This window comes from Nuphar pumila, chromosome 5 (assembly GCF_984573655.1).
Source record: "Nuphar pumila chromosome 5, dmNupPumi1.hap1.1, whole genome shotgun sequence".
Lineage (NCBI taxonomy): Eukaryota > Viridiplantae > Streptophyta > Magnoliopsida > Nymphaeales > Nymphaeaceae > Nuphar > Nuphar pumila.
In genome coordinates this window covers 21,920,700-21,933,348 of record NC_143253.1, presented here as the reverse complement: position 1 = coordinate 21,933,348, position 12,649 = coordinate 21,920,700, and the positions used below count along the sequence as shown (strand labels likewise).

At 38.3% G+C, this 12,649-nt stretch overlaps 1 protein-coding gene across 4 annotated transcripts in view; it reads left to right on the top strand.

Moving 5' to 3' along the window:
- LOC149837080 (pumilio homolog 5-like) overlaps positions 1 to 12,649 on the top strand; it is a 119,707-nt gene that overhangs the window by 52,288 nt on the left and 54,770 nt on the right. For all 4 annotated transcript variants that reach the window (XM_090005806.1, XM_090005804.1, XM_090005805.1 and 1 more), the window contains 2 exons: positions 7,060 to 7,254; positions 8,375 to 8,549. In XM_090005806.1, coding sequence (XP_089861932.1) covers positions 7,060 to 7,254; positions 8,375 to 8,549 — 370 coding nt within the window. The remainder of the gene's footprint in view (positions 1 to 7,059; positions 7,255 to 8,374; positions 8,550 to 12,649) is intronic.

The following is a 12,649-nucleotide window of genomic DNA, read 5'->3' as shown; positions in this document are numbered from 1 at the left end:
GTATTAGGTTGGATCTGATTCGGGGCGACCCACGAACTGGATCCAACTGGGTAGGTCGGATAAGGGGGTTCGAGGCCTGGACCCGCTCCCTGGGACCCAAAGGATGGTCCCCGAGAACCGGGCCTGGGCTCTGCTGAGGAAAATCCTGGTCCGGACCCTCTCGGGTTCGGCCCAATCCAAAGGGCCCCCCTCGCTCCCGCTCGCGGGTGTGCTGCCACGGGGCCTCCCCACACGGGCTCGGGAGGGAAAGGGGGATCCTTCCCAGGTCGGGCTGACGAGACCAGGCCTGCAACAGGACCCAGCGTGACGCTGGGGTCCTGCAGACCCGACCCGGTCTGTGGCGCATCCCCCGTGTCTCGAGGCCACGAGCCCAGACCTGCGGTAGGACCCGACGTGACGCTGGGGTCTTGCAAACCAGGTTTGGCCGACGACACAGCCCCCGTGGCTCGAGGCCACAAACCCAGGCCTGCAGCTGGACCCAGCGTAACGCTGGGGTCCTGCGACGCAGTCGCAGGGACTCGCTGCCAGGGCTGTGGTACACACAAGCGATGGGGGGGGGGAGGTTTTGCCGTGATCCCTTGGTTCAATTGGAGGGTACCCAGATCTGAATGGAGCGGGGGGACCGAAGGCGAGGCGGTGACACAGACAGGCTGAGGATGCATCGGCTGGCCTGTTTCCGCAAAGATGGGATTCACGCGTGCCGCTGCACCGTCAACCAGATCTGCTCCCGGCATTGGTGTTGAAGCTGTACGTTGTTCCACCCGTGATTCAAGGACGGCAAGCCGATCTTCGAATCCATCCATACGCTTCGACATACCGGCTACATCTTTACTTACGCGCAGTAGGTTTTCCTGGATCTTTGTCAACATGTCCATCACCCGCATCATCGGATCTTTGCTGCCGATTTCCTCCTGCTCTTTTCCGCTTGTAGGATCGTTCCTCGCCTCTTGAACCATGCCGCTGTTGAAGGAGGAAACCCTGTGCTTTGATACCACTTTGATGCAGTGAGGAGGATCGACTTTCACGTTCTTTGACTACGACTGATGAGGCACGACCCTTACGGTCGTGCGATGTGCATAAAGTAATAAGAATGCCCACCGAAATCGTTGAGGCTTACTTTTATTTTAATGTAAACTTCAACTGAACAATAGAAAGGAAGAAAAGCCAAGAGGAAAATTGCTGACAGAAAAAAATGGAAGAAAAACTGCTGCAATCTGAATATTCTCTGTGTTTCACGAAACCCTAGAAGAGGGTTTTTAAAGCTTGCTAGTGGACCCGGGTCTCGGGTTCGATCCTGGACCCGAGACGTCTTCACTCTGCAGATGGATCTGGGACGATCCGGTCCTTCCCTCGTCTGGAGTAGGTGTGCAGGGTCACGTCCCTGCATCAGGTCACCTTACCTGCGATCGGATCCAGCTCCTGGGTCCGATCATCCATCCCCTGGGGGTCGGTTTCCCTGGCCGTGCCTGGGTCACGCGGGACAGACCCGATCTGGTCCTGCTCTGCATCAGGATACCTTCTCATGATTGACATTATTGAATACAAGCCCACGATAACTTGTGTGTCTCACTCCCATCTTCTCCTTTGTGCCCCATGTGAAATACCTTAACCCTAGACCAAATTTGAGTTTTATCATGGTATCATAGCCTGAGAATCAAGGATTAGAGAAGGAAGAGCTGGAGCTGGTGTTGTTCGTGGGTTGGCTGCCAAGCTGATGTCAGCTTTTGGAGGGGTGAGTCGTATGATCACCTCAAGTTATCGAAGATTTGAATTGGGGGTTTGTTAGTGTGTGATTTTAGAAAGCTTTTGAATAAAAAATCATGATCATTGGAGTAGTGTGGGATTTGTTATGATTTTTCTCAGATTTTTCTGAAATAGCGATGAACAATGTTCTGTTTTGATTCCTGTGCCTATTCTGATCTTATCGGTAGGCTTTGTTGTTTGGGTTTTGTTCTATTTTGGTCATTTTTGTATAGAGAATCTATTAGAAGTTGTTTTTTGGCCTGATTTATAGATTTGATGAAGTTTTGAAGCTTCTTTGGTTGCATAGAGGTGACTGTAACAGTGATTTTGGGTGTCAATAGTGTTGTATCGTGCCTATATGTGTTTGCAGTATTAATATTCTTGTGTGGGTGCTGTTAAACATTTTGGATTGCTCTTCGAGTGTCTTGGAGTAAAGTTTGGGTCTTTGACACATAGATTGTGACTCTTAATATTGTGTTGATTGAGTTTTGCTTATTGGGATTCTTGGGTCTGCATTATTGGGTATTGCTGTTATCTCGTCTAGTCTTGGTGTTTTCACCGTGGAGTTGTTGTGCGAGATTGATTTGGTGTTCCTTAGTAGGCTATATTGGAGTTTCGGTTGCGTTTGAGCATTGGAGCGTGACACTGCTTTTCAAGTTTTTTTGTGAAACATGATTTTCGGACCAGATTTCACACATCTTGAAAATCTGATCTGATTTCTTGTTTTGGGGTGCTTGGCTTGCATCAACTAGTAGTTGAGTTTGTGCGTACTCTCCCTCTATTTGGCTCTTGTCTTGTTGTGCTTGTTGTCTTTGTGCAGCACTGGATATTGTAGTTAGAGGTTGTAAGAATGGAGAAGAGTGATCTGATTCAAATTATCCTAGTGAAATTGAATAGAAGAGGAGGTGGTAGGACTGGAGAACGAGGGGAGATGGGATTTGGTGGAAGAGATTAGCTTAGTTCTATTCAGTGTCACTATTGTAAGGGCTTTGGTCATATGAAGAACTGTCTCATTCTCAGGAAAAAGAAATGTGGTGCATATGTAGCTTCTACCGAGAGGGAGGGTGTAATGCCCAAGGAGGAGCGGTCAGGTGGTTCTTCATTAGTTGGTGGTGAAGCGATGGATGTTGGGCAACTTCAGAGATTAGAGCAGGTACAACAGGAGATTTAACATCAAATCTAGCAATTGCAGTTTTTTGCTCAGTTAGTTGTTGGCCCTTCTTCCTCGGCCGCTTTTGTCTCCTCTTATGGTATTGCTTTCTCAGGTCTCTTCTCTAGTTGGCTAATAGACTTTGGGGCTTCATGCCATATGACACCTCAAGAGTCTATCTTAGCTTACTGTCGTCCCTGCACATGGTTGTTTTATGTCTGTCTCCAAAGTAGGTTCTATTACTTGTAACTCTTATCCTGGCAGTAAATTCAATCTTTCTCAAGTTTATCATGTTTCATCTTTTGCTATGAATCTTATTTCCGTAGATCAAATTATCAAACTGAACTGTAATGTCTGGTTGTGTTGTACATGATCACTTGTCAGGGAAGAATATTGGGATTGGCCATAGAGAATGAGTTATGTACTATCTGGATTGGATTGATATAAGGGAGCAGAAGGAAGTTCAAATTGAATATGGAGCTTCAGTTTTGGATGAGTCTGTTTTATGGCATCAGAGACTGGCATTTTTTCAGCTTTAGGTTGAAAAGTTTAGTGTCATCGAGAAGTTTTGGAAAATCCAAGCTAGTTGTGTCAAATCATGTTAAAGATTATGTGAGTTGTAGATTGGCCAAGAGTCATGCTTTGCCATTCAAGTCTAGTGATAGGGAATCAAAAAGTCCTTTTGATTTGGTATATTCAGATGTATGGGGTCTTGCCCCTATTGTGTCATAAAGAGGATCATCCTATTTTGTGACTTTTATAGATGGTTGTACAAGGTTTACATGGATATATTTTATGAAAAATAGAAGTGATCCTTTTGAAATCTTTAAGAACTTTTGTGCCATGGTTGAAAATCAATTTACAGCTAAGATCAAAACTCTGCATACTGACTCTGGTGGTGATTACATTAGTTATGTGTTTGAAAAAATCCTGCAAGAGAGTGTTGTGGTTCACCAAAAGTCCTTTCCTTACACTCATGAGCAAAGTAGTGTAGCTAAGAGGAAAAATATGTATGTCTTGGAAACAACAAGAGCTCTTCTGTTTGGTGGAGAGGTACCCAAAGTGGTTTGGGCAGATGCAGTTCAACTGAGTATTTATCAGATAAATCGTATGCCCTTCGGAATATTTAAAGTTATATCCTCTTTTCAAAAATTGTATGGAAATGTTCTAAATGATGATATGTTGAAGGTGTTTGGTTGTTTATGTTTTGTTTTGCCAGCTGTCAGATACAGAGACATGTTATCTCTTAAAGTTGTCAAATATTGTTTTTTTAGTTTTGCTGAGGGAAAAAAAGGATACAAGTGCTTCGGAATATTTAAAGTCATATCCTCTTTTCAGAAATTGTATGGAAATGTTCTAAATGATAATATGTTGAAGGTGTTTGGTTGTGTATGTTTTGTTTTGCCAGCTGTCAGATACAGAGACAAGTTATCTCGTAAAGCTGTCAAATGTTGTTTTTTTAGTTTTGCTTAGGGATAAAAAAGATATAAGTGTTGTGATCCGGTTGGAAGGAGAGTGTGGGTATCCAGACATGTTTTTCAGGAGGATGTGCTATACTTTAGTCAGTATAGAGAAAAGGTGAAAAATGATATTCACTTATCATTTTTTGTTTCATTTGAAGAAAGGGAAGGTGAGAGAGAGAGAGGATGGAGAATCAACGATAAAGTGGAAAAACAGGGAAGTGAAGGGTTCAATCTTGATCTCATTCCTACGACAATTGATCCAGGACAACAACAAAACTTAGAGTTATCTTCTTCTTCGGCGTCTTCTTAGGTATGTAAAAGTTCTAGACCTTTTGTACTTCCGTCTCGTTTTGTGTCCTATGAGTTTTTTGCTCTTTATAATCGTGCTTTCTTAGTTTTAATCCATTCCTATGTTGAGTCTGAGTCCTATGTAGAAGCAACAGGAAAGTAGTGAAAAGAGCCATGGTATGAAATGAATGCAATTGAAAGAATGTAGGCATAAGAACTAGTAAAACCTCTTTTAAAGAAAAATATCATTGGCAGCAAATGGGTGTATACGGTAAAAATAAAAGCAGATAGGTCAGTGGAGAGGTATAACGCCAGATTGGTAGTTAAGAGGTACAATCAACATTTTGGAATTGATTTTGCAGAAACTTTTGCTCCTATGACTCATATGACCACAATTCATACACTTCTAGCAGTGGCCGCAGGTCAGCAGTGGGATCTTTGGTAGTTGGATGTCAAGAATGCAGTTTTGAATGCAGATTTGCAAGAGGAAGTGTATATGGAGTTACCACAAGGATACTCAGATCTAGAAGGTAGAGTTTGCAGACTTCGCTGAGCTCTGTATAAACTCAAACAAGCACCTAGAGCTTGGTTTGAGAAGTTCAGTTTGGTCGTGAGATCACTCGATTTTGAGAAGAGTCACTATGATCTTGGATTGTTGGTATCTTCCTCTGCGCTTGGAAATGTATATTGCTTCTTTATGTTGATGATATGATACTTACATGAGATGACATAACGAAGGTTGAAGAGACCAAAAAGAAATTGGCTATCATGTTTGAAATGAAAGACTTGGGCCACTTGAAGTACTTTCGTGAACTTGAAATAGCATACTTCCCAAGGGGACTGTACTTGCCTCAACATAAGTATGCTACAGATTTGGTAGTGAAAGCAAGATTAATTGATGATTCAAAAAGAGTAAATTCTCCCATGGAGACTAATTTAAAGATGAAGGTTACAGCTGGAGTGGAGCCGGAAGATCCAGTAGTATATAGGCAATTAGTTGGAAGCCTTATATACTTGACTATATCCAAGTCAGATATAACTCGTGCAGTTCATACAGTTAAGTCAGTTTATGAGCGCTCCCAGACTATTTCATTTGGCAACTGTACTCAGAATTATTAGGTATGTAAGAGACTCAATGCATTATGAAATGCTTTTCTCAGCTTCATCTGGTATCAAGTTGAGATCATTTTGTGATGCTGTTTTTGGAGGATTTACTAGAGACAGTCTTTCTACTACAGGTTCTATATTTTCCTTGGAAGCACTTTGATTTCATGGAAGGGCAAGAAGCAACAGAGAGTTGCCTTGTCTACTGCAGAAGCAGAATACAAAGCTATCACTCAAATCACCGCTGAGATTACTTGGATAAGATGGTTGTTAAATGAACTAGGAATCTCATGTGAAAAGAAGACTCATGTTTATTGTGACAATATGAGTGTAATTCATATTGCCAAGAATCTCGAGTTTCATGAGCGCACCAAACATATTGAAATTGACTGGCATTATACAAGAAGTGCTTATGAAGATGAGATTATAGTTTTGGATAATGTTAACTCAAAGAATTAGATTGCAGATGTGTTTACAAAAAGTCTCTGCCCCTCTAACTTCGGTACCTTCCTTTCCAAACTTAGAATGATCCCTTTGCATCCTCCCAAGTTTTAAGGGGAGTATTGAAGTCTATGTATTATGTTGTTTTACATTAAGTAATGTAATACCCTTTAGTATTAGGACCTAATGTATATAACCTAATATTTTGGGGTAATTTAGGAAGTTCATTAATTTCATTTGTTTGTACACAAGGGGGGTCAACCCCTTTATTACTCTTGAGAGGATACCCTCTCATGATTGACATTATTGAATACAAGCCCACGATAACTTGTGTGCCTCACTCTCATCTTCTCCTTTGTGCCCCATGTGAAATACCTTAACCCTAGACCTGATTTGAGTTTTATTAGAGAGGATGGTCAATTTTTTTATGAATTCCTGTTTTAGTCTTGATTAGCTTGACCTTTTCGATACCCTTCCCCTTATTGGGCCTCAAATTGAATAGATGCATTAATATTGCCATTGTTGAAGTGGAGAGAATGGTCACATTTTTTATGAATTCCAGTTTTAGTCAGTGTGATGTCCATCTGGCTAGAGGGCACAAATTACTAATGCTGCTACTTTTTTCTACTACTACTATTGCAATTAATACCACCACTAATCAGACGGGGTTACTTCTGAACCAAACTAAGCTTGTTCTATCTTTGGTTTGTTACTTTTGCATGTGGTAGCTTCAGAGGTTCATTTTGAGCATTGGTTCTTGCTTATATTTGCTTGAATTACTCTTTTACAGATAATCCTATCAAATTATATTAGTCAATGAAAAGCGTTGTTGATTCTCTTTAAAATCTGATTGCTTTTGCCTGCTTGCAGCATGTGTTGGAGAAGGGAAAACCGCATGAAAGAACTAAAATTATTAACAAATTGGCGGGTCAGATTGTACAACTGAGCCATCATAAATATGCATCAAATGTTATTGAGAAGTGTTTGGAGCATGGTGATCCTACTGAACGGGAATTTTTGATTGATGAGATTCTTGGTCAAACTGAAGGAAACAACAATTTACTGGTACACTTATATCTTTACATATATTAGCTTTGTGATTACTCTTTCAAAAAAAGAATATTAGCTTTGTAATTACTTTATAGCTTATGATAGATTTTGGATCTGTACTGTAGATAATCTCTTCATCCCCCCCCCCCCCCCCCATTTTGTTTCTCCTTCTTTCTCTATCCTGCTTCTATCTTGCTCCTAAAGTTAATGCCTCTATGATGATATAACGCCTATTTTGTGAATGGGTGATTCTTATGTCTTCGGAACTTTGCTTCCCAGGACATGAAAAATGAACATTAGAAGTGGTTAGCTTCTAGTTTCTGAAGCGGCTTCATAGGATATGGAGGAGCTCCTGGAAGCCTTCTTTTGGCTCTCTTGTTATGATGATTTTTTGTTTTATTGGCCTTGTTGAGTTTTCGGTGGCAAATGTTTGTAAATAGAACGTTGGAACTGATTTTTTAGGTTACTAGTACCATTCTAATCACACTTTTTTTGTAAGACTTGGGTCAGTACGGTACATCTCATTATATTTGAAAAGTTGGTTCTTTTTGTGTTATTTTTACTTACAGACTATAGGTCTCTAAGTTATTCCTAAATTTCATAGGATGACTCAGCTTGAATAAATTTGAAAGATTGATATTCTCACAATTTCGCCACCTTGTGTTGAGACGTTGCAAGTTCTAATCCAAATGATATGGTTGTATAACTGGTGGGGGTCTGCCTAACCCCAGCTTGCCTATAAAAAAACATTAAACATACGTGTTCAGAAAGCCCTTGCTGTGAAAAGTTTGTATTTGACAAAAATCAGTTTAAACAGAGTTTGGATGGAACAAGACAAGCTACTTCGAAGTTGTTCTAATCAGGTTGTTTGGTTGATTTAGATTGGCACCAATTGAATTTTTTGGTTTTGATCCACCAAACATAGCAATATTCCCACGCCCGTGCATGTTCCTGCATTACTTGCTTTAGTTTCATACTTCCTGTGAAATTTGTTGTACTGATTTCATTGAACTTGTTTTTGTTGTTTAAGATGGTAAAAAGTACAAATGGGATGCACACACATGCACATGTGGTTTAAGTTTGTGTTGCAGAAGTAGGTGGCTGGACTATTTATTTTGTATTGTTGTTTTTGCAGACTATGATGAAGGATCAATTTGCAAACTATGTTGTCCAGAAGATCCTTGAAATATGTAGTGATCAACAGAGGGAGGTACTGCTTGACCGTATAAAGGTGCATGTACATGCCTTAAAGAAGTATACATATGGAAAACATATTGTTGCCAGAGTTGAGCAACTTCTGCCTGGTGGAGGTAAGTTCTGTTATCCTTATCAGTTTTCCAGTGAAACCATAAAATTTCCTAATGCAGATACTTTATATGTCAAGCTGACATCCAGAATGGCTTACTGAGATACAGTCTCTTGGTTTCATTTATAAAATTGCCCCATTGGATTGTTTTATTTTTTTGGTTAACCTTATATTTTTCAAATATACAATGTCCAAGCTTGATAATGGGATTCTATGTTTAATTTCTATGTACATATTTAATTTTACCTCAAAGTTTTTCCTGAAGGGAGTCTCATTGTGAAGTTCTATTGAAAATTGTTTCCTCATATAGACTGTTACTATGGACCAATTTTATTTCAGTGCCATCAACTGAAACATCAAGCACTTTGGACTTACCACTGCTTGATAATGTACAAAAGTAAATTGTAAGAAAAAGTGAGAGGCTTATAGAAAGAAAGTCTATGGAGAATAAAGATTACCTAAAGTTATAGGAAAGGTAGGGATGCCATGTATTGTCAAAAATATTTTTTTTATTCAGCTGAATTATACATCATTTTGAGTGGGCTATAGCAACACCTGCTTCTGTAAAGAAACAAAAATCTTTCAATCACACTCGATATGCTGACCAAAGATTTAAAAGAACACGCACAAGTTTCCACAAAAGGGCACACTCAATACCAAATCCACGTCAGGGGCATTTCACAAGAGGGCTAAAATAAATATTCTTTTATTCCCCACTATGTAAGAAGCATTGTCATACAAGAGAGGGGAAACACCCTTATTTATATACAAGCAAAAGGCAAGAAGGATAGGGGCTCAAAAGAGTCGTTGGACTAGCTCCAACGGCTGGAAATAGAGCCGTTGGAACTAGTCCAATAACTCCTTTGACTAGTCAACAAAGTGTTGACTAGTCCAACTCTAGTTCTAAATGAACTAGATAAAATAAAGAAATTAAAAAAATATATACATCAATAATATATATATACATATATATATATGTATATAAATGTATATATATAAATACAATTTAACACTCTCCATCAAACTTACGGTACAATAACTGAAAGTTTGTCTACGAGAAAGTGGAATCAGGGTTTACGAGAGGTTTGGTGAAGAAATCTGCTAAGTGATATTCTAATATAACATATGGCAGATCTATGGTCCCATGTAGATTCTCCTCTCCAAGACAATTTCAATATGCTTAGTACGTTCATAAAAAGTACGATTGTTGGCAATGTAGATTAGACTCTTGTTGTCACAACACATGTGGGAGACTCCTGTCACTTGAACTCCCATATCAATCAACAACCTTCTGAGCCAGACTATCTCTATCGTTGTGGTTGCCATGACCCGATATTCAGTCTCAGTTGATGAAAGCAAAACTTTCTAATGCTTCTTGCATAACCACGAAATTAGAGATTCACCTAAAAAACACAAAAGCCGGTGGTTGATTTCATGTTATTGAGATCCCCTCCACAACCGACATTAGTATAAACAATTAAATCTAAATAAAATGAAGCAATCAAAAAAAGGCCTCGAGAAAGAGAGGTTTTGATATATCTAATAATACGCAAAACTGCTCCCATGTGAACAGAAATGGGAGCGTGCTGAAATTGATTAACTGTGTTTACGTGTGTTATATATCAGGTCTAGTAATTAAAAGATAAAAAAATGCTCCAATAACTGTATGTATGGATTAGGATCTTCAAGAAGTTCTCCATCATCAATTCACATATTGGTGTTGGCAATCTCAGGGGTATCAACTCTCTTATCATATGTGATTCCATACATGGAGACAATGTCAAAAGCAAATTTAGACTGAGTTAATAAATATCCTTTAGGAGAGTAAGAAACTTCAATTTCTAAGAAGTATTTCAAGAAGCCTAAATCAGTTATTTCAAAATGTTTTTTGAAGAGTTTTTTAATATTTTCAACTCTCTATTTGTCTCCTCCAATGATGATCATGTCTTCCACATAGGTTAGAAGAATGATAATACCCGTATTAGAAATCTTAACAAACAATGCAATGTCAGTCAAACAAGTTCTAAATCCAATATCAAGCATAACTCAACTAAACCGGTCATACAAAGCCTTTGGGTCTTGTTTAAGATCATAAAGAGCCTTTTCCAGACGAAGAGCTTTACCCTTAGAAGTATTTATAACAGGTAGTGCTTTCATATTAATTTTTTCAGCTAATTTTTCATTAAGAAAAACATTTTTGACATTAATTTGAAATATAAGCCATTTTCTAACATATGCCAAGGCTACTAGAGTTCTAACAATGGTCATTCTAGCGACTGGAGCCAAGGTTTTTTAATCTATGCCATATTCTTGAGAACATGTCATGGCAACTAATCTGCCTTTATATCTTTCAAGAGTTTCATCGCTTTTTGTTTCAATCTTGTATACCCACCTACAACCTATAGGTTTCTTTTCTTATGGAATATTTTGAATGATCCAACTATTAGCCTTTTCCAAAGCTTTTAACTCTATTCTCATGGCTTCTACCCATTCAGAATGTTCTTTAGCTTGAGTATAGGTTGAAGGTTCTACATATGAATGAATTAATGCAATGAATGCCTTGTATTTTGGAGAAAAAGTCATACGATACAAATTGTTTAGGTGGTTAGAAATCCTAGATGATCTTATGGTTTATACTTGAGGGTGTTCAATATATTTCTCTAGTGCACATGGTTGATTAAGGTCCCTACGCCTAGAATATTGTAAATAGTTTTTGTTTCTATGGGTTTGCTCTTCGGTAATTATATCATCATGACCATTATCAAGATTACATTCATCATGACCACTATCAAGGTCACGTTCATAATTACATTTTTCATGACTTGAAATCAAATCAAATAAGAATAAGTAGTCAACTACTTTAATCTTTTCAGAGTAAAAAAAACTTTCCTTTTCTAAAAGGGACACATTTCTTGAATCATGTAGTTTTTTACTTTTTGGGATCAAAGCATTAATAACGTTTTTGATTATTTGCATAACCTAAAAAGGCACAGGGAACAACCCGAGGGGAGAGCTTATCATTTTTGTTAGTGGAAATAAAACATTTGCATCCAAAAACTCTCAATCTAGAGTAATCAGGAGCTGATTTTAAAAGTTTTTCAATTGGTATTATATTTTGCAGAGAAGAAGATTAGATTCTATTAATGAGTTATGTGGCGATTAGGGAGTTAGGGCTGCATCAGCCCAAAAATCCTTTGGTACTTGACTTTCAATCAACAAAGTTCTAGTTGTTTTTATGATGTTTATGTGTTTTCATTCAGTCAAACAATTTTGTTGTGGTGTGTGAGGACAAGACTTTTGATGTGTGATGCCATGTAAATTCAAATAATCTTTAAATTCTTTTGATAAGTATTCTACCCCTGAATCAATGCAAAAAATAGAAATGTCATTTTAAGCTTATTTTTGATTAAGTTGTAAAATATTTGAAAATAAGAAAAGACTTTAGACTTATGCTTAATGAAGTAGATCCAAGTATGCCTGATGAAATCATCAACAAAAATCATATATTATGTATATCCACCCTTTGATATAATTGGTGTTGGCCCTCAGACATCCGAATGTATTAACTCAAGCGGTCTAGATGAAATAAAAGTTCTTTCATGAAATGGTAATCTCTTTATTTTGCCAATGATACTGTCTTTACATTTAAAACTTTCAAAGTTACAAAATTTTTTCAGATTTGAAATTTTTTGGATACATTAGGATGCCCAAGTCGTTTGTGTCATAAATCCAAGCCAATTTTTTGAACGTTGCAACAAAGGGTATCCTTAGGTATTTTCAAAAAATCCATGTAGTAGAGGCCTCCTTCTCTATGGCCTTTCCCAATCAACTTCCCCAACAACCATTAGAAAAGAAGACTTTACATCCATAGTTAGATATTTGAGAAACTGACAAGAGATTTAAATTTAATTTATGGATATACCTTACTTTTGGAAGAATAAATCTTTTAGAATTTTGTAAAGTATTTTCAAAATTTTCATTTCCTTTTATTTTAAGAGATGTACCATCGGTTGTGAAAACATTTGATACGCTTGAGTTGGTATGACATTGAGATAAAATATTTTGATTCGGGTCATATGAAACGAAGCACCAGAGTCAAGAAGC